At 41.0% G+C, this 24,001-nt stretch overlaps 1 protein-coding gene across 7 annotated transcripts in view; it reads right to left on the reverse strand.

Moving 5' to 3' along the window:
• Positions 1–24,001, reverse strand: part of RUFY3 (RUN and FYVE domain containing 3) — a 76,536-nt gene that overhangs the window by 20,194 nt on the left and 32,341 nt on the right. For all 7 annotated transcript variants that reach the window (XM_045284036.1, XM_013004847.3, XM_004703182.4 and 4 more), the window contains 6 exons: positions 15,402–15,575; positions 9,578–9,695; positions 8,319–8,420; positions 3,605–3,728; positions 2,301–2,362; positions 951–1,016 (listed from right to left, as the gene is read on the reverse strand). In XM_045284036.1, coding sequence (XP_045139971.1) covers positions 951–1,016; positions 2,301–2,362; positions 3,605–3,728; positions 8,319–8,420; positions 9,578–9,695; positions 15,402–15,575 — 646 coding nt within the window. The remainder of the gene's footprint in view (positions 1–950; positions 1,017–2,300; positions 2,363–3,604; positions 3,729–8,318; positions 8,421–9,577; positions 9,696–15,401; positions 15,576–24,001) is intronic.

Raw genomic sequence — 24,001 nt, forward strand, 5'->3', positions numbered from 1 at the left:
TGACTTTGTTATATAATGTGATTAACCCTTGGTCCTCAGAGCAAATGCTTTTTCTTCATACTTTTCTAGCTAAAATCAGGATACGAAGGCTTTATATTGATTTACATATGCATATTATTCACTCCATCTACCACTATCAAGTCAACACCAACTCATAGAAACCATATGCAGGATTTCTGAGACTGTAAATCTTCACAGGAGCAGACAGCCTCATATTTCTCCCATGGAATGGCTCATGGGTTTGAACCACAGACCTTGAAGTTAGCAGCCCATTGCCTACTCACAGCGCCACCATGGCTCCTCCATAATATATTATAGGTCTTAATTTAAACTTACTTCCACAAGAGAACTACAAACAAATGATGAATAGTGGACAAATTAACTCCTTTTCCTGAATTAATCAGCAGTAGCTTATTTACACAATAGTTTACTAAAACCATCCACAGTACCTTTTGGATAGCTCTCCTCAAGAGAAGGAAAACTGATTCATGTTTGGACAGTCTTGCTAGTGAGCACTTTGGAAACTTATTGCAGTGATGGTGAAGACAGTAGACTAATATTTCAATTCAATTTATAAGAAATGCATGGAACCAGAGCGAGATGCTTATCAAAAGTTATTAAGGTGCTAAATGTTTTATCCCAGGTCAGTCCTGAAATTTGTGGCTGAACCTTTAGAACCAAGTAGGCCTGACAACTGTTTATGTCACCTATTAATAATTAAGTAAATTATTAACTTGGTCACTAACATTATAATTGCATGTTAATCTTATAGTGTCTTCACCAAAGGATACCAAAACAGTTTAATGCCCTTTATCTAATCTGTCTAGAGTGCAGCCCGGGTCACGTCTGTTGGTTGAATATTGTCTGACTTTATCCTCACTGCCTGTTGTTTGAAGCTTTCCATTCATCCCCAACCAAAGCCCCATTAATGTTATTTAATCATTCTTTACTTTAGATGTCTATTTAGTTCTTCTACATAGTTCTTCTGGTCCAGAATTGCAGTAATTTGACCATCTCTAGGAAAAAGAAAAAATAGTTAATATTAGAGACATAAAAATCCCCTCTCCATATTTTCATAAAACAGAAAACACACTGTGTCACAGATAACACTGAACCAGAAGACAGCCTTGATGTACAAGCCCTAAACTATTAACAGTGAAGACTTGGGCAAGGCTTAGACAATGTTTAAAAACCTACATTAGCAAAGTATAGCTTGCATGTCTTAGTAATGTCACTTATAGAAATAACAGTTACAATATAATAAAGGCACTTAAAAGGTAAGCAATTTCTTCTTGCTAGAATGAGGGGTCTCCAGAAGTTCATGTAAAATATTCTATTATTTTTTAATTCCATTTCCACAAGCATTATTTATAGCATAGGTTCTCAAACTTATTTGGCCTACCACTCCTCCCTTTTCAGAAAAAAACATACTCAGTACCTCCTGGTGATTAGAAACTTTGGTACAATAGCCCATACATCTGCTTCAGAAGCCTCCTGGGAGCCCTGGTGGCACTGTGGGCTGCTAACTGTTTGAAACCACCAACCACTCCCTGGGAGAAAACTGGGCTTTCTACTCATCTCAGCAGCGCAGGCAGTTTGACTGTGCATTAGGTTGCTGGGAGTTGGCCTTAGCCCCATGGCAGGGAGTCTGGTCTGATTTGGGATCATTCCAGTGTCCCCCAGCGCGCAGTATTGCTTACTTTGGGTAACAACGATTTACAGCCACCATTTTCCATTGGTGATTGGAACTCTAGCGTAATACAGTTGTTCTCAAATGCTACATATTTGTTTTTAAGTGAAAATGGTATTTCAAAGTGAATAGCAAAGAAGTCTTCAAAAGGCTCAAGTGTTTATAATTACATAAGAAAATAAATGGTGGAAAATAGATTTACTTTTAGAACCAGAACCAACTGATCTATAACACATGAATGTTCAATAGCCAGGCATTTAAAAAATGAAAGACAAAAATCAAGGCCACTTACCCAAACAATCAAACACACACAAAAAGACCAAATTATATCATTTCTAGTTCAATGACCAAATGTTAAAAACAGTAAACCAATTGTGCCTTCACCTGCTAAATTTATAAAGGATATACTGTAAAGGACATTTGTAATCTCTAGGCACTCTTATGTATAGTTTTGAAGCTTTTAATTTGAATTTGAACATTTTAATTTTAGGCTTAGTTGATACTTTTTTGGCAAAACTTAAATATTTATCAACAGAAATCTTTCAACCAGTTAAAGTAGTATTAATTACTACTGAAGACATCAGAGGAAGCTAATTTTCTTTGTACGTACCCTTCACTCCCTTTACTGCTGTTCCCATCCTTGAGATACATTGAAAAGTCTATAACTCCAACCTACACAGAGAATTTCATAATTTAATATAAAATTACATATTTTTGAAGGCATGGCATAATTATCTATTTTTAGGCACTCAAAATAGTACTATAATAGTGAAAGTTCTAGACATTTGTGATTTAAAAACTTTTAACTTTCAGTATAATCAAGAATTAACAAAGGTTTTAAGGGATACAGTTGGGGGGTGGGTAATGGGGAGTTCATGTCAAAGAGTTCAAGAAGAAAAAGAATGTTGAAACCAATTGTGGTAGCAATTGTATAATATTACTTGATGTGACTGTATGGAATGGTATGGTATCTGTATTAGCTCCCAATTAACAACAACTAAAAGAATGAACAAAGATTAGAAGTAAGCAAAAACCAAAAATTAAAAGTCAATAGGAATAGAGCATATATAGCTAAGGCAAACGATCAACAGCATTTTAAAAAAATACTCTTATTGGGGGCTCTTACATCTCTTATCACAATCCATACATTCATCCAGTGTCAAGCACATTTGCACATATGCCACCATCATCATTTTCAAAGCATTTTCTTCCTGAGCCCCTGATATCAGCTCCCCATTTTAGTATCTTAATACAAAGAAGACCTCAAATTTCTTTCTCTTTGGCTTTTATAAAATTCACTCTTAGGAATAATTTTCAGAAATTAAACTACAAAAATAATACAGATCAAAATACCGTATTTCTCTTTTCATAGAGTAAAATGTAGCAGAAACGTATTGTAGTGTTTCATACAGAAAGGGTGAGAAATACTCACAGGAAACACAGGAGCTTTTCTTACTGGGCAATCAGTACATGTCGGGCCCTGTTCTAAATGTATCACATGCACCTACGCTTTCATTCTGAAAACACACTCAGCTAGGAAATGAGGGGGCCAGAATGTGAACCCAAGCGGTTTAGTTTTATTCTCAACTAGTATACAATACTGATGTTTAGTATTTAGCATAATACTTAGTATATAAGCATATTCAAGTATCACCGTCTTTGCATATATCTTAGCCTATACGTTTTACAGGGATCATAGAAAAGACAGGAATTTTAAAAATATACAAACATTGTAAGCCAAGTTGAACAAAAAACAACCAAAATTTTCATGTTCATGTCAAAATGATAAGAAATCCTATTTAATACTCACAATCTACCCCCTGGTCCCCAACGTGGTTGCTATGGCCTTATCAATGCAAATTCTGGTAATAACAGCATTTCGAGTGGCACACTGGGTAACTATCTTTCCCATACCTGAGAGTCCAAATCTTCTCCTTTCATACAGAAATTGGCATCAATGACATTCAGACCCACCAAGAGACCAGCAATTATGGCTCCTTCTTCTTCCATCATGAGGGCATTGGGTTCATAGAATTCGCTGTAAGACAAATCCACACGGCGCTGTGGTAGTACTGCCTTAGTCATCCACTAATGTAAACAGGAGATGCGCAGAAACAAACCTGCCTCCTTGTTGAATATGACTGTCATCTTTGATGACTGCCTTGGATAAGTACTGTAGCTGTTAATACAAGAATAGATTTTTCTACACAGGAGATAGTCTGGATAAAAGAAATATCAGAATGGTATTTCTGTTCATGTTTTCACATATTTATAGTGTTATGTGCCCTAGAATTTTGTAATCTTTTATACCTTTTGAATATGCTCTTTTTTAGTTTTTCAAAAGTTGCCTTTTTCCTAATTTGTTTAATTTAAAAATTCTATTTACCACCTTATTTTATTAATACAGTCAACTAACTTTTAGCAGTGCGAAGTGTTAATTTAAATACATTCACATTTGACTAATTAGAAAAGCTGTCTAAAAAGCAATAAAAATCATAGGCTGAATATAATTTATAATGTTAAAGTATTCTTTTCTTTTGCTATTTAATAAAATGATGTTAAATTACAGGAAGAAACACAACAGTCAGCAAGAAGAAGCACAGAGGACCTCTGCGGTTCCATCCGCGGCAGTCCAGACCACCTCTGAGATCGCCTGCTGCCCGGCTAAAGCACTTCATGCCCAGCCACCCTTTTCTGTGGAGGTTTGCATGGTGCTATGAGGCTGAACAGGTTTCCATGGCATTCCCAGCTAAAGATGGGTTAAAAAGTAATATAACTCATCTGCTGATTCCATGAGCACTGAGTGTGGATCCAAACAAAGCAAAATCCTTGACAACGTCAACCTTTTCTCCATTTATTGTGATTTTCCTTATTGGTCCAGCTGTGGGGATTTGGGTCTTCCTTACACTGAGTTGTCATCCCTGCTGAAGGCTGCACTCCTCATCGTCAGCAAGCGCTTCACGTCCTCCTCACTTTGAGCAAGCAGTTGTGCCATCTGCATGTCACAGGCTGTTAACAAGCCGTCCTCTAATCCTGATGTCACGTTTTTCTGCCTCACATAATCCAGCTTCTCTGATCATGTGCTCAGCATACAAATTGAACAAGTAGGGTGAAAGGCTACAGCCCTGTCACACACCTTTTCTGATTGAAACCATGTAGTATTCCTTTGTTGTGTTAGTACAACTGTCTCGTGATCAGCGTCCACGTTCCTCAGGGGCACAATGAAGTGTTCTGGAATCCCGTTCTTCTCAAGGCCATCCGCGGTTTATTGTGCTCCACACGGTCGAGTGCCTTTGCAGAGTCAATGACGCACAGTAAACATCTTTCTGGTGTTCTCTGCTTTAAGACAACTTCCACCTGACATCAGCAATGAAATCCCTTGTTCCATGTCCTCTTCTGAATCCAGCCTGAACCTCTGGCAGCTACGTTTCAATGTACTGCTGCAACCATTTTTGGATAATCTTTTTTTTGGGGGGTATGTATGTATGTATGTATTTATTTATTTTTAAATCATTTTATTTGGGACTCTTACAGCTCTTATCACAATCCATACATACATCCAGTATGTCAAGCACATTTGTACATATGTTGCCATAATTATTTTCTAAACATTTACTTTCTATTTGAACCCTTGGTATCAGCTTATTTTTTTCCTCCCTCATGAACCCTTGATAATTTATAAACTATTATTTTTTTCATGTCTTGCACCAACTACTGTCTTGCTTCATCCACCTTCCTGTTGTTTGTCCTCTTCCCACCTTCTCCCTACACTCCTGGTACAGTATTGCTACTCTCATTGGTCCTGAAGGGTTTATCTGTCCTGGACTCCCTGTGTTGCAGACTCTTATCTGTACCAGTGTACATGCTTTGGTCTAGCCAGATTTGTAAGGTAGAATTGGGGTCATGATAGTGGTGGTGGTGATGGGTTGGTGGGAGAGGAAGCATTAAAGAACTAAAGGAAAGTTGTATGTTTCGTCAGTGCTACACTGCACCCTGACTGACTCGTCTCTTCCTTGTGACCCTTCTGTAAGGGGATGTCCAATTGTCTACAGATGGGCTTTGGGTTTCCACTCTGCCCTCCCTCATTTACATCGATATTTTTTTTGTTCTGGGTCTTGATGCCTGATACATGATCCCATCAACACTTCATGATCACACAGGCTGGTGTGCTTCTTCCAGGTGGGCTTTGTTGCTTCTCAGCTAGATGGCTGCTTCTTTATCTTCAAGCCTTTAAGACAGGGGTCCTAAACATTTTTAAACAGGGGGCTAGTTCACTGTCCCTCAGACCTGTTGGAGGGCCGGACTATAGTTTAAAAAAAAACTATGAACAAATTCCTATGCACACTGCACACATCTTATTTTGAAGTAAAAAAACAAATGGCAAAAACACCTAGCGGGCCGGATAAATGTCCTTGGAGGGCCGCATTTGGCCCGCGGGCCGTAGTTTGAGGATGCCTGCTTTAAGACCTCAGATGCTATATCTTTTGAGAGCTGGGCACCATCAGCTTTCTTCACCACCTTTGTTTATGCACCCATTTTGTCTTCAGCGATCGTGTAGGGAAGGTGAGCATCACAGAATGCTGAGTTATTAGAACAAAGTGTTCTTGTGTTGAGGGAGTACTTGAGTCAAGGCCCAATGTCTGTCTGCTTCCTTAATACTTTAGCATATAAAGATATATACACATAAAAAATGATATATACATAGATCTATTCCCCTATCATTATATATAAATATATTTACACATGTATATGCCTGTATTAAGACCTCTATAAATGTCCTTTGCCTCCTAGTTCTTTCCTCTATTTCGTTGGATAATCTTAAGCAAAAGTTTACTGCCATGTAATATCAATGATGTTGTTCTATAGTTTGAGCATTCTGTTGAGTCACCTTTCTTTGGAATGGGTACAAATATGGATCTCTTACAGTCGTTTGGCCAGGTAGCTGTCTTCCAAATTTCCTGGCATAGATGAGTGAGTGATTCCAGTGATTCTTGAACTAGCTGAAACATTTAAATGGGTATTCCACCAATCCCTGGAGCCTGGTTTTTGGTTAATACATGCAGTGCAGCTTGGACTTCTTCTTTCAGCATCGTGGGTTCTTCCTCATAGGCTACCTCCTGAAATCGTAGAATGTCGACTAGCTCTTTCTGTTACAGTGGCTCTGTATTCTTTCCTTCTCCTCTGATCTTTTCATTATTCAATATTTTGCCTATAAAATCTCTCAATACTACAACTCAAGGCTTGAATTTTTTCTTGAGTTATTTCAGTTTCAGATATACTGTGCACGTTCTTCCCTTTCGGTTGTCTAACTCCAGGTCCTTGCACAATTTGTTATATTATTTGACTTTGTCTTCTCAAGCTGCCATTTGAAATTTTCTGTTCAGTTCCTTGACTTCATTCTTTCTTCCATTTGCTTTAGCGACTCCAAGATTAAGAGTCATTTCTGAAATCCACTTCGATCTTTTCTTCTTTTCCCATCTTGTTAATGGTCTTTTGCTTTCTTCATCGATGATGGTCGTGATGTCCTCCCATAGCTCATCGGGTCTCTTGGCAATGGTCTGTGCCACAGTCGGTCCCTGGTCTGCTTTTAGCTGCTGACACTGAGCTTCTCCATCTTGTCTTCCAACAGACATAGTTAATTTGATTTCTATGTATTCCATTTGGGGAAGTCCATGTCTACAGGTGCCTTTTGTGTTGTTGAAAAGTTATTTGCTATGAACTAGTCATTGGTATGGCAAAATTCTATCATGCAATCTCCAGATTTGTTTCTATCACCAAGTCCCTGCTTTCTAACTACTGTAGCTTTGAAGCATTATCTATGCAGGCTAGCCAGTATAAATAAAGTAGCAGAAATATACTAGCTTGATAAGATTGCACTAAATGAATATACTATAAACTTACTTAACCATTCCCTTTCTGATGGCCAGTTAAACTCGTTTTGGGTTTTTCCATACTACATACTCACAGGGCAGGTATAACAGTTATAAGATGACTTAGAAATAAACATGCACAGGAGACACAAAGTATTTGAAAATTTCCAGATAAAAATTCTTCAAGGCACACAGATGACTAAAAACTGCTCAAATATGCACCAACATTACTAATACACAAAAATCTCGGTAACTTAAACTATTCATTTCTAACCTAGTTGATATCATGATGGGCAGAGAACTTCAAACTATTTGTTTTCCACAAAGTCAACTGGAATTGTTCCAGGTCAACCCCAATTATTGATAACAATCCATAAAATCTACTGATTTTATTGTTTCTCTTCTTTTTTATCCTTTAAGGAAAGATATTAAGAAACGGTAAAATAGTTCAAACATAAGCAACAGCACATGAAAGAGCTACAAATTTATCCTATCTCTGGAAATAGTACGGTTATTTGGCAGCCTCCGAAGCCTCTGAGCAGACAGAATGGTGAAGGGTCTATTCTCCCAGAAGCTTCATCTTAAAAAGTTGTCTAAGTGCCCGCTTAGGAGAGGAGCAAGGCTGCACCCTAACTTTACATATTTCATAGACTCCACTAAAAAATGTCAGACTCGGAGCTCTCTGAAGGCACAGCCTACCATTTTCATTTTTTAAACTTGCTAGTTAACATAAATGCAGAAAAAGCACAGATCCGTACCTGAGAAGCTCCTTCCTATTGATCAGCGCTTTCATATACTCTGAGAGTTTCTTTTGCATTAACGCCAAACGAAGCCAGGCTCTTCCTCTACCTACTGGTGTCCTATAAAACACAGAAACCAAACAACTAAGACATAAGCACAGAGCAGGGGCCCGAGTGACGTACAGGGTGGTCTCCCTGTATAACACGCATCTGGAGGGCTCCTCCCCACCTTTCCACCCACCCTCCTCCGTGAGGAATTGCATACGGGCTGGTGAGAGTGCAGAGGTGTGTTGGGACAAGGCTCTGGCAAAGAATCAATTACTGAGTGAGACTATAATTTCACAAGGTCTCTTGAAGACACAATGGAAAATGGTCTACAGAAGTATCCAGACACTCATGTAGACACAGTCTATCTGATTAAAATTAAAGTATGCTACTTTGGGAAGGATTGCCACCACATTTTTGATTCTAAGGCAAATTCTAGGTGGTAATTCCCGAGTACATTTGCTAACACTCTCAGTCTGGTTCTCAAAACCACGTGTAATGCCTCCCTTTCTCTGAGCCAAGTTGTTGAAGGCCATTAAGACTCAGCCTTGAAATGGCTGAGAAGATATCAGTATCTGCTGTTTGCTTCTGCGGTTTGACATTGAGATTAAGAAAAAGAACAAGGACGTTTGCGAGTTCTGGGAAATCAGGATGGTTAATTTTCTCAAGGATGCTTGGTTTGGAAAAACATAGAGTTGTTGATGTGTATCCAATGTGCTTGGTTAACAATGAGAAAAATATAACCCCGGGTTGTTTCTGCATGTATAAAAGGAAGATGTAGAATAAACTTGGGGCTTCAGTATTCACTATTGCCCTCCAAATACGTTCTGTCTCTCTTTTTTTCCTTAATCCTCACTCCCCCTCTCAGGACCGTTCGACTCGTTGGCAGACTCCGACATCAAGTCCAGCAAGCCACCTCCCTAGAGCTAACTTTTTGAAACTCACTAATTCTCCCTCGGGTCTTAAAACAAACAAATGACGAAGAAGAAAGAAATATTTCTTATTTCAACAAGACAACCTCTCTTAGATTAACAATTAATTATACCTCAAAGGCATACTGTTCTGAATATTTTATATTTCCATTTCTCTCACAAGAGTACTATTCAAAATAGCATTATACATTTTGGATTATCATGTCACAAATTATTGGAATAATTGTTATCTTTGGGGTCATTCTTCAGGACCATTACTCTTTTGCTTTTCCTAAGAAACAGAATGAGACATGAACTTACTTGAGTCCGGGAAGGTCTTTAACACTTGCTGTTATCTCTGCAGCTTCTGGAACAAGCTTTTCCACGAGTTCTAGAGGTCCCCAGAAGGATTTATTTTGCCCAAGAAATGTTTTCTTGGCTAAAACAGAAACAAAGCAGTAGTTTAATATTCTTTACAACATAAATATTCTCTCAATCTATACTCATTAACTCCCCCTGTCTACTAAATGAGCTTCTCAGGGAGCTAATCCTAGATAATATATAATTCTAATATCATTCATGCTTTCAAAAGAGATAACAATGGTTAAAATTAGAAAAGCCATGCCCTGCCCTCAAAAGGCTTATCGTTGTGTGGAAAATCTACGGAAGGGAAACTTAGGAGACCCGAATTCTAGTTCGTGCTCTGTTCCAACTCACTGTGTGACCTTGAGCAAGTCACATACGAATCCTCAGCTTGTTTCCAATTGTAACATGACATGTATCAGCCTACATTACTTTTAGTGGTCTTTTCAGTTTTAACACTAAGCGATCTGTTCTTTAATCCCAGAAGATCGACCACACTTTTGTCTCTGCTAAGACCAATTGCAGAATACTCAAGGTAGTTGGCAAAGTAATTAAACAAACAATAACAACTTGTTCCTGACTTTTTTATTACTTATCTCTTTCTTTCTGATAAATATTTGAGATTTACATGGCTTTAAAAATTGACAATGTGGAGGGAGGAGAAAAATGAGGACCTAATGCCAGGGGTTTAAGTGGCGAGAAAATGTTTTGAGAACGATGAGGGCAATGAATGTACAAATGCGCTTTACATAATTGATGTGTGTATGGATTGTGATAAGAGTTGTATGAGCCCCTAATAAAATTATTTTTAAAAAACTGACAATGTAAATAATCATCATCATTAATGTGCCTCATGTTATTTTAAAAAAATGGTTATGATGTTTAAAAACTTTATATTTGAGATAAAGTAATGTAACTTTCCATTAAAATGTGTTTTGAGTGAGAGTCATTTTATAACATAATTAACAGCTTCTTGTTGTTTCTTGTTGGGCGCTGCTGACTGGCAGTGACCCTCTGCCCAATATAAGGCAGCATGCGTATGCTTCCTGCCACGTGCCATCCTCAGAAGAGTTGCTACGTTTGCACCTGTTCTTGCAGCCACTGGGCCAATCCATCCCCTTGAGGGTCTTTCTCTTTTTGGCTGACCCTCTATTTCACCAAATATGATGTCCTTCTCCAATGACCGGTTCCTTTAGATACCATGTCTAATGTAGGTCGAATACTGACGTTCCTGCTTCGAAGGAGCAATTCAGATTGTACTTCTTGCAATGCAGATCTATTACTTCTTCTGGGTTCCCTGTCCCATCCAACTCTTCTCCAGAACCAAAATTCAAATGCATCGTTTCTCCTGCTGTCTTCCTTATTCACTATCTAACTTTATCATGCATACTGAAAATATCAATACTTGGTTCAGTCACAATTTAGCCCTCAAGGGATATCTTTATTTTTTAAAAACACTTTAAAGAGGTCTTTTGCAGCAGATTTGCCCATAGAAAAATGTCGTTTGATTTCCTTACTGCTGCTTCCTTGGGCAGTGATTGTGGATCTCAATCAAATGAAATCCTTGACAACTTCAGGATTTTCTCCATGTATCATGTTGCTTACTAGTCTAGTGGGGAGGGCTCTTGTTTTCTTTATGTTGAGGGGTTGTTCATACTGGAGTCTGTAATCTTCGATCTCCATCAGTAAGTGCTTTACGTCCCCTTCACCTTTAGCAACAGAGGCTGGGTCATCTGAATTATTATAGGTTGTTAATTATTTTTCCTTCAGTCCTGATGCCATGTTCTTCCTACAGTTCAGCTTCTCACATTATCTGCTCTGCACACAGACTGAATAAATACGGTAAAAGCATACAACTGACACACAGCACTCCTAATTTTAAACCATGCAACGTCCCCTGGTTCTTTTCAAATGCCAGCCTCTTGGTATAAACAGTTCTGGATGAAGGCAAGGAAGTTTGCTGCAGTTCCCATTCTTTGAAACATTGTCCATAATTTATTATGATCCACACAGGGGAATGCCTTTACCCAGTTAACAGGACACAAGTAAACATCGTCTGTTATTCTCTGCTTTCAGCTAAGATCAGTTCGATGTCAGCAATGCAAACCCTCATTCCACGTCCTCTTTAGAATCCGGCTTTGTTGTCTGGCGGTTCCCTTTTCATGTACTGCTGCCACTTTTTAAAATGACCTTCCACAGGATTTTACGCTGGGGTGCTGTCAGTGATATTGTTTGATGATGTCTGCATCCTGCTGAATGACCTTCATTAGTAGTGGGCGCTTGCAGGAGCTGTAAAGCATCTCTTCCAGTAGCCTGGCCAGGTGGTTGTCTTTCCAATTTCTTTTCTTTTTTTTACATTTAAATCATTTTATTGGGGGCTCTTACAGATAACAATCCATAAATCAATTACATCAAGAAAACGTGTACATGTGTTGCCATTATCCTTTTCAAAACATTATCATTCTACTTGAGCCCTTATTATCAGCTTCTCTTTTTTCCCTCCCTCCCACCCTCGTGAATCCTTGATAAAATATATATTATTATTTTTTTGTATCTTCCACCATCTGCTGTATCCCTTCACCCACATTCTGTTGTTTTCCCCCATGGGGGGCGGGGGGGGGGCGGAGGGGTTGTCATACATCCATCACTGTGATTGATTTCCCCTGTGCCCCCTCCCGCCCCTCATGGTGCCACTCTTCCCATTACTCTTTCTGAGGGGTTGATCTGTCCTGGCTTCTGCGTGTCAAAAGCTCTAATCTGCACCAATGTACAGTCTCTGGTCTAGCAGGATTTGTGATGTGGAACTGGGGTCATGAGAGTGGGGGGGAGGAAGCATTCATACAAGAGGCACGTTGTATGTTTCATTGGTGCTAAACTGCACCCTGGCTGAATTATCCTTTCTAAGTGACTCTTCTGTGAGGGGATGTCCAATTGTCTACAGATGGGCTTTGGGTCTCCACTCCGACCCTTCTCCTTCACACTGATATGACTGTTTGCTTTGGGTACTCTGATGTCTGATACCTGATCCGGCGACACCTTGGGATCACACAGGCTGGTGTGCTTCCTCCAGGTGGGCTTTGTTGCTTCCCTGCTAGATGGCCTCGTGTTTAACTTCAAACCTTTAAGACCCCAGGTGCTGCATCTAATAGCCAGGCACCATCAGCTTTCTTCATCACATTTAGTTATGCATCCATTTTGCCATCAGTGATTGTGTTGGGAAGGTGAGTAGCACACAGTGCCAGCTTATTAGAACAAAGTGTTCTTGTGTTGAGGGAAGACTTAAGTAGAGGCCCAAAGTCTGTCTGCTTCCTTAATACTTTGACATATAAATAAAGGTACATAGGCCAATATCCCATCCTCATATATTAATATATGTACATGTGTACATGCTTATATTTATACCTCTCTATATAGCTTTTGCTTCCTAGTTCTTTCCTCTATTTCCTTTTACTTTTCTCCTGTCCCACTATCATGCTTACCTTTCATTCGGCTCTCAGTAATTCCTCTTGGTTACATTACAATTGATCAAACCCCACGGGATATTCTACACCCTCCTCACCATTGAGTTTAGATCCCCTATTGTTCCCTTGTCCTTGAGTTTGTTGGCCTTTCACTCCCTTTCCCGCCATCTCTTCTCCCAAGCCCATCTCTCACCCCCTGGGACCATAGCTCCCCCCCATTGCTTTCTCCTTGAGATTTTTATCCTATCTTATACAGATACATATCTAAAAGATAAATTTTAAAATTTTGAAGTAAAAAAAAATAATAAGGGGGACATTTTTTTAAAAAGCTGACTTCTATGAATGTCTTCCAACCAGGTCTGATGAGGTGCCAACTACTGCCCCGTAAGTCAGAAGTCTATTTTGGGAATTTCTCCAGAACTTCATTGCTTTGCTTCCCTTGCTGTTCTGTTGTGCTCCCTTCGTGGGTCGCCCCACTGTTGGGGGTCAGACTGGCCACACTTCCTGCCCTGTGTCTCCAGTGTTGACCACCGTAGAGCTCTGGGCCGGTGAGCGGACATCATGGTTCCTGTTTGGGCTGGCCCTCCGGTCCTCTCTGTGTACTGGCTGCTCCAAGCAGGGATGTGGTCCTTGAGGTTTGGTGGACCAGGATGAGGCTCTCCTCTCTGTCTTTCTCTCTTTGCCTTTTAGCTTGCTTAGGTGTGTGGTCAGGACAGACCAGCCACTCTCCTCACGCTGTATCTTCAGTGCTGTCCTCTGTAGTACATTCTTCCAGGGAGGGGGGTCAACGTAACTCGGATTGGGGCCAGCCCCACAGTCCTCTCTGTTAATGCGCTGCTCCAAGCCAGTATGTTGCTGTCAAGGCTTGGCGCACCATCAGTTCCTGATCAACAGTAACTTCCTGAAATGGATGAACCCTGAAAAAATTCTTTTTTGGTACAGTGACTTTATATGGTCTATCTTCTCTTGATATTTCCTGAATTGTTCGATATTTTGTCCATAGAATATTTTGTCTTCAGTTCTTTTAGCTTGAGAAATACTGAATATATTCTTCCCTCTTGATATTCTACTTTCAAAACAAGTAGATGTTCAAAGACTGTATTTATGAAACCACTGATAATAAAAGGCAATCATAATGGAAACTAGAAAAAAAGTCTTTTTGACTTAAATTAGAACTGACTTTAAATGGAGTTGTCAGACTGCAACCCGTCTGCAAGTTGGGGGCTACAAATACTTTTTTTTAAGTTTGCATAACACAATAAAGAAATGTATTGTAGAAAGCCCTCCCTAAACTCAGTATATTCAGTATCCTTCCACCATACTTATTCAATCTGTATGCTGGACAAATCATCAGGGAAGCTGGTTTATGTGAAGAAGAATTAGCATCAGGATTAGAGGCAGGCTTATCAACAATCTGTAATATGCAGATGACTCGATCTTGCGTGCTGAAAGGGAGGACTTGACACATTTGCTGATTGATGGTGATGAAGGACTGCAGCCTTCAGTATGGATTGTGACTCAGGGTGAAAAAAGACCCAAATCCTCACAACAATAGTTATCATCATGATAAATGGGGAAAGGTTGACTTTGTCTGTTATCTTGCTTGGATTCACAATCCGTGCTCATGGAAGCAGTAGTCAAGGTGTCCTCCCCGCCCCCCCCCTAAGCCGTGGTATTCCCGATTGCCTTATATGCATGTGAAAGGCGGACCTAAATAAGGAAGCCTGCATCTGCATCTAGTGCTGGAGAAGAGCACTGGAAGTCGGAGGAGCGCGGAAAGCACCATCAGATCTGTGCTAGGAGAAGCTCAGCCAGAATGCTTCTTAGAGAGGCCGGATGGCAAGACCTCACCTGACATACTTTAGTCATAATGTCAGGGGAGACCAGTCCCCGGAGAAGTGTATTGTGTTTGGTAGGAGGGCAGTGGAAATGAGGAAAGCCCTCAAGGAGATGGATTGACATCTCGGCTACAATAATGGGCTCAAACATAGGAACAATTGTGAGGATGGTGCAAAGGGTCACTGTGGGTCAGAACCAACTAGATGGCACCTAACAATAACAGTGAAACTCAGTAAAAATGAAAATTTATATGAATCCATTAAATGATATATTCTATAGGGGTCTACTGAACAGTTATTCATTTAACAAACATTGCAACCAGGTGTTGGAATCACAGTCGTAAAGAAAAAATAAGGTAATTATCCAGGCCCCATGTAGGTTCCCTTCCACTGGATTAATACAATTATTTCAATGCTCTTATTCTTTGACTCCCAAAGAAGGCTTTCTTTTCTACGCACATGCATCTGGGGACTCGGGCCTACCTTTGAGGCCGTGCTTCAAGCAGTGCTCCATCACCACGAAGAACTGCTGGAGAGGTGCGTAGTCGGAGTCCAGAGTCCTCCCCAGGTTGAGCGCTGATTCAATCAAGCCCTTGATACTCAGCTTGGCCATATTCATCAGGTTCATGCGTTCATTAGCCATGAGATAATTTGGATCTGCAGCCAAATGAGGAGGGGGTCAAGTCAGGCTACTGGAATGAGTCTATTTTATAATTCAGTATAACTTCCCCGTGTTGGCATTTGCACAAAGGCGTGAAAGAATGATGGGTAACATTGCTGTCTTTTTGCTCAACCGTTCCTGTAACCAGGAACACAATTCATTCCTGCACTGTCCACAATAGCCCATCAACAGATAAGTGAATAAACAAAATGTGGCATCTACAAACAATTGAATCCTACTCAGCTACAAAAAAGGGGAGCCTTAATACGAGCTTCAACATGAACCTTGAAAATATTACGTTAAGTAAAATAAGTCAGTCACAAACGGACAAATGGTACATGATCCCACTTATATAAAATATCTATCTGGAATAGGCAAAGGTATAGTGACCAAAGTTTCTTAGTGGTTTTCAGGGGTGGTAAGGACAGGTAAGGGGGAGTGCTTCCTGGGGGATAATGAGTTCCTGCTAAGGGCGATAGAAAATTTTGGAAGCAGACAATGATGTTAGTTACACAATATTATAGAGTAGCTAATGTCACCCAATTGTACCAGGGAGCTTCAGAAAGTTCGTGGGGGAAAAAAAGGAACTACAACATCATGGGCATTTTCCATAAACTTTTTGAAGCCCCTCTGTATTTGTAAAAAAATGCTAAAAGGGCAAGTGCTTTGTTATATACAAGAGGGTTTTTAAAAGCTCATGGAAAAATGAAATCGAAAAGCAATGCAATTTCTCCATGAACTGTTTGAAGCCAGCTGCTTATCTTTTTACTAGTAGCACACACAGGACCACGCAGAATGCAGTGCTCACTGGCACGAGTCTTGGCAGTGGCATCACATCACACTATTGCCTGCTGTGTGCTTTTCCCTGTAGACATGCAGTTTAAAAAAAAGGAAGCAGTTCCCTCAAGCCTGTCTTGATGAGGCAAGAGAGGACTTTATCACTTCCCAATCCTCAAGTACGCGTCTTTTCATATTCTTCCCACCGCCCCTCCCACCACCCTACCCTGGGCTCCCAACCTAGTTTACGGGGCACCACAGCCGTCTGCCAGCTTCCACTCTTGCCCTGTCCCCCCACTGTTTACAGAGTGCTCTCTGCAGTGTTCTAATAGTAAAGCCAAGCCAGGAACAACAGAAACAAGCATCTAAACAACACATCCCAAACTCATTGGGTCTACCACTCCCTTTTCAAAAAACCGATCACTCAGTGCTGTGGCCCCACCGCGCCAGGGAACCCTTGGTGCTCTGGCTCATAACCCACGATAAGTGCAGCCCAGTCACCATTTTGTCAGCGGCCCCCAAAGGGTTGTATTGCCCACTTTGGGAAACACTGAACTAAGCAAACTTTTAACCCTAATTTAAACAGATTATTATAGTACTAGAAGTTGATCAACTCGCAAATTTTAAAGATTTACAGCATTTGTGGTTCTTATCAACCCAGACAGATAAGCTTTTGAGGGAAGGCCAAGTACAAGGACAGAACTCACAGGGTGTAGGCACTCACTACTTTCACTCATTAGTGCTTATTCTGCGTACCACTGCTTACAGCTGCGGCCTCAATCTTTCCTCACAACACAGCGAGAGGGTGATGGGATTGTCACCATTTTACCAGGGACGAGATTTAGGAATAAAGTAGTTAGTCCATGGATACTGACTGCAGTCAAGTTCACTCCAGAGCCAGAGTCCAGATAGTGTTTGTTCATCCAAAGCCGTACCCTTGACCACTAGTATAAATTTGCAAATGAGCCAACGACTCCAAATGATGTTTATCTTTCCCTCTGGGTGACCACTCTTTTACATGACTTTCTTATTAATTATCAAGACTCTCTTATCTAAGTATTATCCTTTCTTTTCCAGTAATGAGATAGTTAAGGTTTATTGTGCCAACCTGGCCTATAACATGTGGGAGTACTTGAAGGACTGAGAAATAAATGGCCCAGTGAGCCTCCCCTTCTAGTTCTTGGGTCTCTTGCTTTCTGGAGCACCCGTGTGGAGACCCCTGCCAGCGCTGAGAGGCTTACATGCTCACTGACTCGGCTTTCCTCCTGCAGTCGGCATCATTGCGTGTGTTTTGTGAGATGGAGGAGGGCTTTGTAGATCGGAGTCGGACTTATGGGCTAATGTTGGACTTATGGGCTTGGGCAGCACTGGGTTGGGATGCTTTCTTAATGTACATTTACCCTTTATATAAAACTCTCTCTTATATGCATATGAGTTTCTGTGGATTTGTTTTTCTAGTCTACCCAGACTAACACAAGTAATAAAACAGTTGCATAAAAGCAGTCCAAGGCTCAACTGCTCACAAGTGCGAGAAAATGAACCTGAGGCTAACAAGAAGCCTAATAAGCCTTCCCCTATGCCATGTGCCTTCTTTCAAAGTATGACATTTCTATTAAATTTTTAAAAATCTGTGAAACAGTTCAATTCCTCTTAAAAGAGAAAAACCTCACAAAAAGCAACAACTTAATGGTTGTCAAGCTGAAACAATTTGACCATTGAAAATCTGTGCATGTCAGAGTAGGAACTGTGTTCTACCAGGTTTACAATCGCATATTTTTCAGAAGTAGATAGTCAGGTACTTTTCTTCCAAGGTGCCTGTGCAGATTCAAACCTCAAGTCAAGCAAATTAACTGTTTGTTCCACCCAGGGGTATTAAGAGGAGGCTTGTTAGCATAGAGGGTTATGATTTGAACTGCAAGGTCAGCAGCTTGAAACCACTAGCAGCTCTGCTGGGGGAAACTGAGGCTTTCTACTCCCAATGAGATTTACAGTCATGGAGAACCACAGGGCATTTCTACCCTGTCCTACAGGCTTACTGAGAGTGGGAAGCAACTTGATGCAGTGAGTTTGAATTTGTTTTTTTGAGGTAACTATTAATAAAACTGTGCTTCCATAATACAAACAAGCCACTTAAAAAGTACAAACAATCCACCCATTCTTTATAAAACATTACCCTCAATCTTAGCACTACTGGTGTTTTGAACCAGGTTAATTCTTTGCTGTAGGAGGCTCTCCTGCCTGTGGTTTATAGTATATTCAGCAGCAACCAGGCCTCTACCCACTAGATGTCAGTAGAATCCTCCTATTATGAAGCTAAAGTTTCCCACTCAGTGACCATGTAGGACAGAGTCTCTGAGGCTGTGCCTCTTGCAGAAGTAGAGAGCCCGTCTGTCCCCCGCGCCGAGTCTCCAGATACTGTCAAATGTCTTGGGGTTGGGGACAACTCCTTGAGCTGCAGAGAAGGAACAGAGTCTACTGGGAGATGTAAGTGGTTCAAGTTCTGAAGGCTGAGCACCAGTGGGGAGACAGTTGCACAGAGAACTCCACAGGAGAAAGATGATTTCAATAATCTGAGCATCTCAAAGGGGCAGTTCTACTCTGCCCTACAGGGCTGCATGGATCTGAATTGACTTGGTGACAGTGCGATCGAGGCTTTGGGGTTTTCATACAGATGTGCGGCACGTGAGCGTACCGAGTGTGCGAGTTCATGGAGCCGAATCCTGACAACATGTGATCTCATCTGTGTGCTTAACATGCTTAACTTTAGAAGAAGGAGAGGGGAAAACAGAATTTACAGTATGTAGGCTAGAAGATAATTTTTAAAGATAATTTCATTTTGACTTTCAAAATATTGGTAGCCATACTTTTTTCTGAGAAAAAGAACCAAAATTTTAATGTTTTACAATGACAGCATTTACACCATTCCAAAATTGAACTTTTCTTCTTTTTCGAATCAATACGGAACACTAACTCTCTGTTAGATACTGAATTTAATACTGGGAATACAGAGCTAAAAGATCTTGTTTCTGTGATTGAAGTACTTATGATCGATTGGGAGAAGTAGACAGAGAAATAAATGATAATGCTTTGCGCTTCCCAGCTTGAGTAACACGAGTACAGATGCAGCCTTGGGGAGACCAGGCCATGTTTCAGGAATACTTGAAATTTCAAGCTATCCATCACCCTTGGGAAAGGTAAATTTTATTCAAGAAAAAATAAGTTGACATATTTTAACATTAAATATATAGTAGGAAACAGAATGCCTATTTTCCATTTTTCAGAGGTGAGGATAGACCACATTTGTTTAGTCTTTCCAGTGGGCTGTGAATCTAATACGCTTTCCTCTGCCATCCGTGCACTTCTGCGGACAGCCTTGAGAAGGACTGTCTACGCAGCCGTAAGGGCTCTAAGGAAGTGTGGACAAAATACCATGGGAAGATGCACAGAAGAAAGGAACTTGACCTGGCTCCCCCTTTCTTCCTTCAAGTTTAGGGGAAGGGTGTGTGTTGTGTACACATTTTGCAGGGCGTGACTTTTCAGTGGGTCTGAGGGACGAGCACGAATGGACGCCCACGGCACCCTCTCGAGCAGCACCACCAGGAGTTTGGAAGGCACTGAATAAACAGTCAGTGTTGAGGAGGGCGCCCTGGTGGCACAGGGTTTGTAAAGTGCTCCGCTGCTGACCTAAAGGCTGGGTACGCATTCTGTGAGAGAGAGATGCTGCAGGCTGCCCTGGAAACCCCGATGGGGCACTTCTAGTGTATCCTGCAGGGCTGCTATGAATCGGAATCAGCTCAAGGACAAGGGGCTTGCATTTTTGTGGTCTCTTCTGTCTGTTACTTGGATGGGTTCCTATGTTCCCAGGGGACAGAGGGTGGAGCAGTGGCTACTCTGTGAAGCAGTGAGTTCGTTTGGAAAGATATCCTGGGGTTTAATGTTGGCATTTTTGGGCTCACTGATCAAGCAGATGTGAGGAAATGGGGACAAGGCATGTTTCTGGTTTGGGGATGAGGTGGGAGTTATGAATGTGATCACCTTGGTGGGGAATAAATAGGTCGGAAACACTTGACAAAAGAGCCACCTTGCAGCCATTTGGCAACTCTCAAACCCACAACCATTAAGTGGATTCCAACTCTTAGGATAGAACTGCCCATCTGGGTTTCTGAGACTAATTCATTACAGGAGTAGAGAGCCTCATCTTTCACCTGTGGAGCGATGGGTGGTTTCAAACCGTGACCTTGAGGTTAGAAGTCAAATGTGTAACCCACTACACAACCAGGGCTCCTCTTGTGGTAGTCTATCGTTAAAATAATAAAATATATGATTTGGTTTTTAAATCAAAGTTCTTTTAAGAGCATTGATCTTTTCATTATATCTCTTTAAGACTGCTAGTTTCCCATGTGGGGTTACTTTAATATACTTTAGACACATGTGACTCTCTTAGCTAACAGCAAAGGATGGGGGCTAAGACTCACAATGAGTCACACTGTTCTGTAAACTAATCATCTGACCAAGACCTCATTTTATCTCTCCAAAGTGAAATGACTAATATTCATACAGCATTATCTTGAACTGTTTCCTGAACAAGCAAGGCAAAAACAAGGCCCATTATTTTTGTATTAAGATACATGGTACCTAATTTTTTTGGAAAGCAGAAATAATCTATGTGCAACATACATAGTATTTACTTTTTAGGATGCCCTAAATTTTCAACAGATCAAGGCTTTTATCCTATATGATCGACAACAGTTATAAACCAAAGTTTATTAGTGGTTATTGGGGTGGGAAGGAGTGGGGAAAAAGGAATAGCTATTTACAAAGTATTGAGCTTCTGCTTATGGTACTGAAAAACACGTCCGTGGATGTTTGATGATGATTACACAGGATTAATGTAATTGCTATCACTAAATTGCACATGTGAGAAAAATGCCAACTTGGATAGGAGTCCTACTGGCACATTGAGTCATATATGAAGCTGCTAAGTGCAGGTCAATATTTTGAACCCACTAGCTTCTCTGTGGGAGAAAACTGAGGCTTTCTGCTCTCGTAAAGATTTAAAGCTTAAAATGAAGAGCCTTGCTGGCACTGTAGGTAGGTGCTGGACTTTCAACTGTAGAGTTGGCAGTTTAAACCATTAGCTGCTAGGAGTCGGGGTCCACTTGAAGGCAGTGAGTTTGAGCTGCTACTCTGGACAAACACCAGGCGATCTGCTCCCATACAAGATTTACAGCCTCCAGAACCCTATAGAAGGCTTCGATAAGGTGGAGTCAACTAGATGGCAGTGGGTTGATACGTTTTTCGGAGACCAGGTGTTGCTGTGAAGGTAGACAACAGAGTGCTAAGCACAAGGTTGACAGTGTGAACCAACCAGACACTCTGGAGAAGGTGAGGTCGCTATGAGTCAGAATCAGCTCGTTGGCAGTGGTTTGGTTTATATGTATTCTTACAACTAGAAATAAAACAAACCAAAAAACAGTGTCACACAGAGATTTTCAATGGTTCTTAATGGGAGACTAAAAAGAACAAAATTAATAGCAACATACTAGAAAAAAAAAAGCTTACTTTATGTTGGAAATGACCCACGATGGCTCCCAGGGCACAAAATTAGACATGAAATGCGTTGTCTTTGTGGATCACTGCCCAACACTTAATCACTATGCCACCGGGGGCTCCGTGAAACGAGTGTCTTTGATCGAAGGAACTTACTATAAGAACTAACTTTGTAACTAGTATGATCACACATTTGTTAAAGTGTATCATGAACATTTACTTAAACCTCGTTTACAACTAAAATAATTAGTTTTAGAAACCTTGGGTTTTCTCAATCAATAATGCTATTCACCACCTATTTGGTCCAGTTACCCTATTATATGACCCTAGGCAAGAAATCTCACCTCTTTGGAACCTCAATTTCCTTACCAGAAAAATGAGATACCTGCACTCACTCGCTACTTCTTTTTGTGGCTCCCTTTTCCGATTCTGATGGAAGTGACACATACCCAGGGAATTTGCAGGGACGCACTGCAGCACTGATTCGCAAGGGAGAAGCATAACAGACACCCTGAAAGGGGCTTAGAACCCCCCACATGTGATTCTGATAGCTATAAACTACTCTATGGGCAGGCCTGGACCATCAGCAATGGTATCAACACGACATCTTCTCAGAAACCGGAACTCTTAGACTATGCAGCCCCTGCTAGATGAGGCTGAGCACTTCAGCGCGTGCATTAGAGCTTAAGACCCACTGAGCTGGATGACTCTTCAAGGAGTAGCACAATCACAGTCTGTTTCCCCCAGGACAAGGAGTAAATACACAAATCAATGGAAAGTCCACCAGTCCATCTCAGGCTACGTTTCTGCTTTCTAAAGACAGCTGTAGCTGAGAAGTTCAATAGGCAAGTTGACCAAAATTGTTCCCAGAACTTGACACTCAACACACAGGATTCTCATGGGCGGAAGACGCAAAATGCACAAACCTCTATATAGCCATGAAAAATGGGGTCCTAATCCTCCTATGCTGTTTATTAAAAGTAGTCCTACAGTATCTCTCGGAGGGCATCGATGCACACCATTCTTTGTTTCTGTCCTATTTCACTCCTCCGTTCCTTATCAGCCACATCAGACTAAGTTCCCACAATTAAACCTCTCTTGCTACTGAGAACAAGCTGGACTACATTCACTTTGGCAGAACTCTTACAGGATAACATGCAATCTCAAGGTTCGAAAGAAGCCTTGACCTAATTTTGTTTTGTTGCAGCATTCTACTTCATAGTCTGTCCGACTATGCTTGACCTCTGAATATGGTGAGAGACTCACTGCCAAGATTGAATGCAGAACTAAAATATACCCCTGGAATGTTCACTGGCTTGTTCTATGTAAAACGACGCTAAGTATTTGCCACACTAATGTGCGATGACCTCTACGATGCCTCATAAACTTTTGTCAAGGAATAGTCCAGTGTTCTTCACGTGGCTTTGTCATCGCTCCAGAGTGACCTAATCACAATACCCCTTCAAGCACAATACTCAGTCATCCATCTTGGCTGGCTCCAGAGTGACCTAATCACAATACTCAAGCACGATACTCAAATATATGCAACCATGCACTTAAATTGACCACATTGCACTGCTGAATCTTATTAAATACCCAACAGGAGAATCTCAGATTGTGGCAGTTACACAACCTCCTGTCAACTTGAGCGAAGGGGAGGAGTCTAGCCGGTCAATCAGGTCATAGCCAATGATGGCTTTGTGTGCGTACGGCCTTCCCCTGAGGATTCTGGAAACTGCTGTCTTCCTCCCTGAGGACAGTACACACATTCTCTCTGCTTCACATTCCTGTTGACAAGCCACATGGAGCTATGCTGATGGCAGCCAGAGCCCTGAAGCTGGAGGAGCCACGTGGAGACCCACGTGAGTGCTGAGATGCTCCTACTACCACTTGATCTACAAGACTTCCCCCACTGGCCTGTGATCTTCCTGCATTCAGCATCATTGCATGTATTGTGTGAGTCTGAAGAGGAATTTATAGACCGGTATTGGACATATAAGATAATATCAGACTTATGTACTCGATCTGGACTGGGCTGGGATGTTTTCTCATATACAATTAATCTTTGCTATAAAGCTCTCTGTTACACACATGA

The sequence above is a fragment of the Echinops telfairi genome, unplaced genomic scaffold (assembly GCF_000313985.2).
Source record: "Echinops telfairi isolate 266 unplaced genomic scaffold, ASM31398v2 ScPeMD7_7468;HRSCAF=8506_0, whole genome shotgun sequence".
Classification (NCBI taxonomy): domain Eukaryota; kingdom Metazoa; phylum Chordata; class Mammalia; order Afrosoricida; family Tenrecidae; genus Echinops; species Echinops telfairi.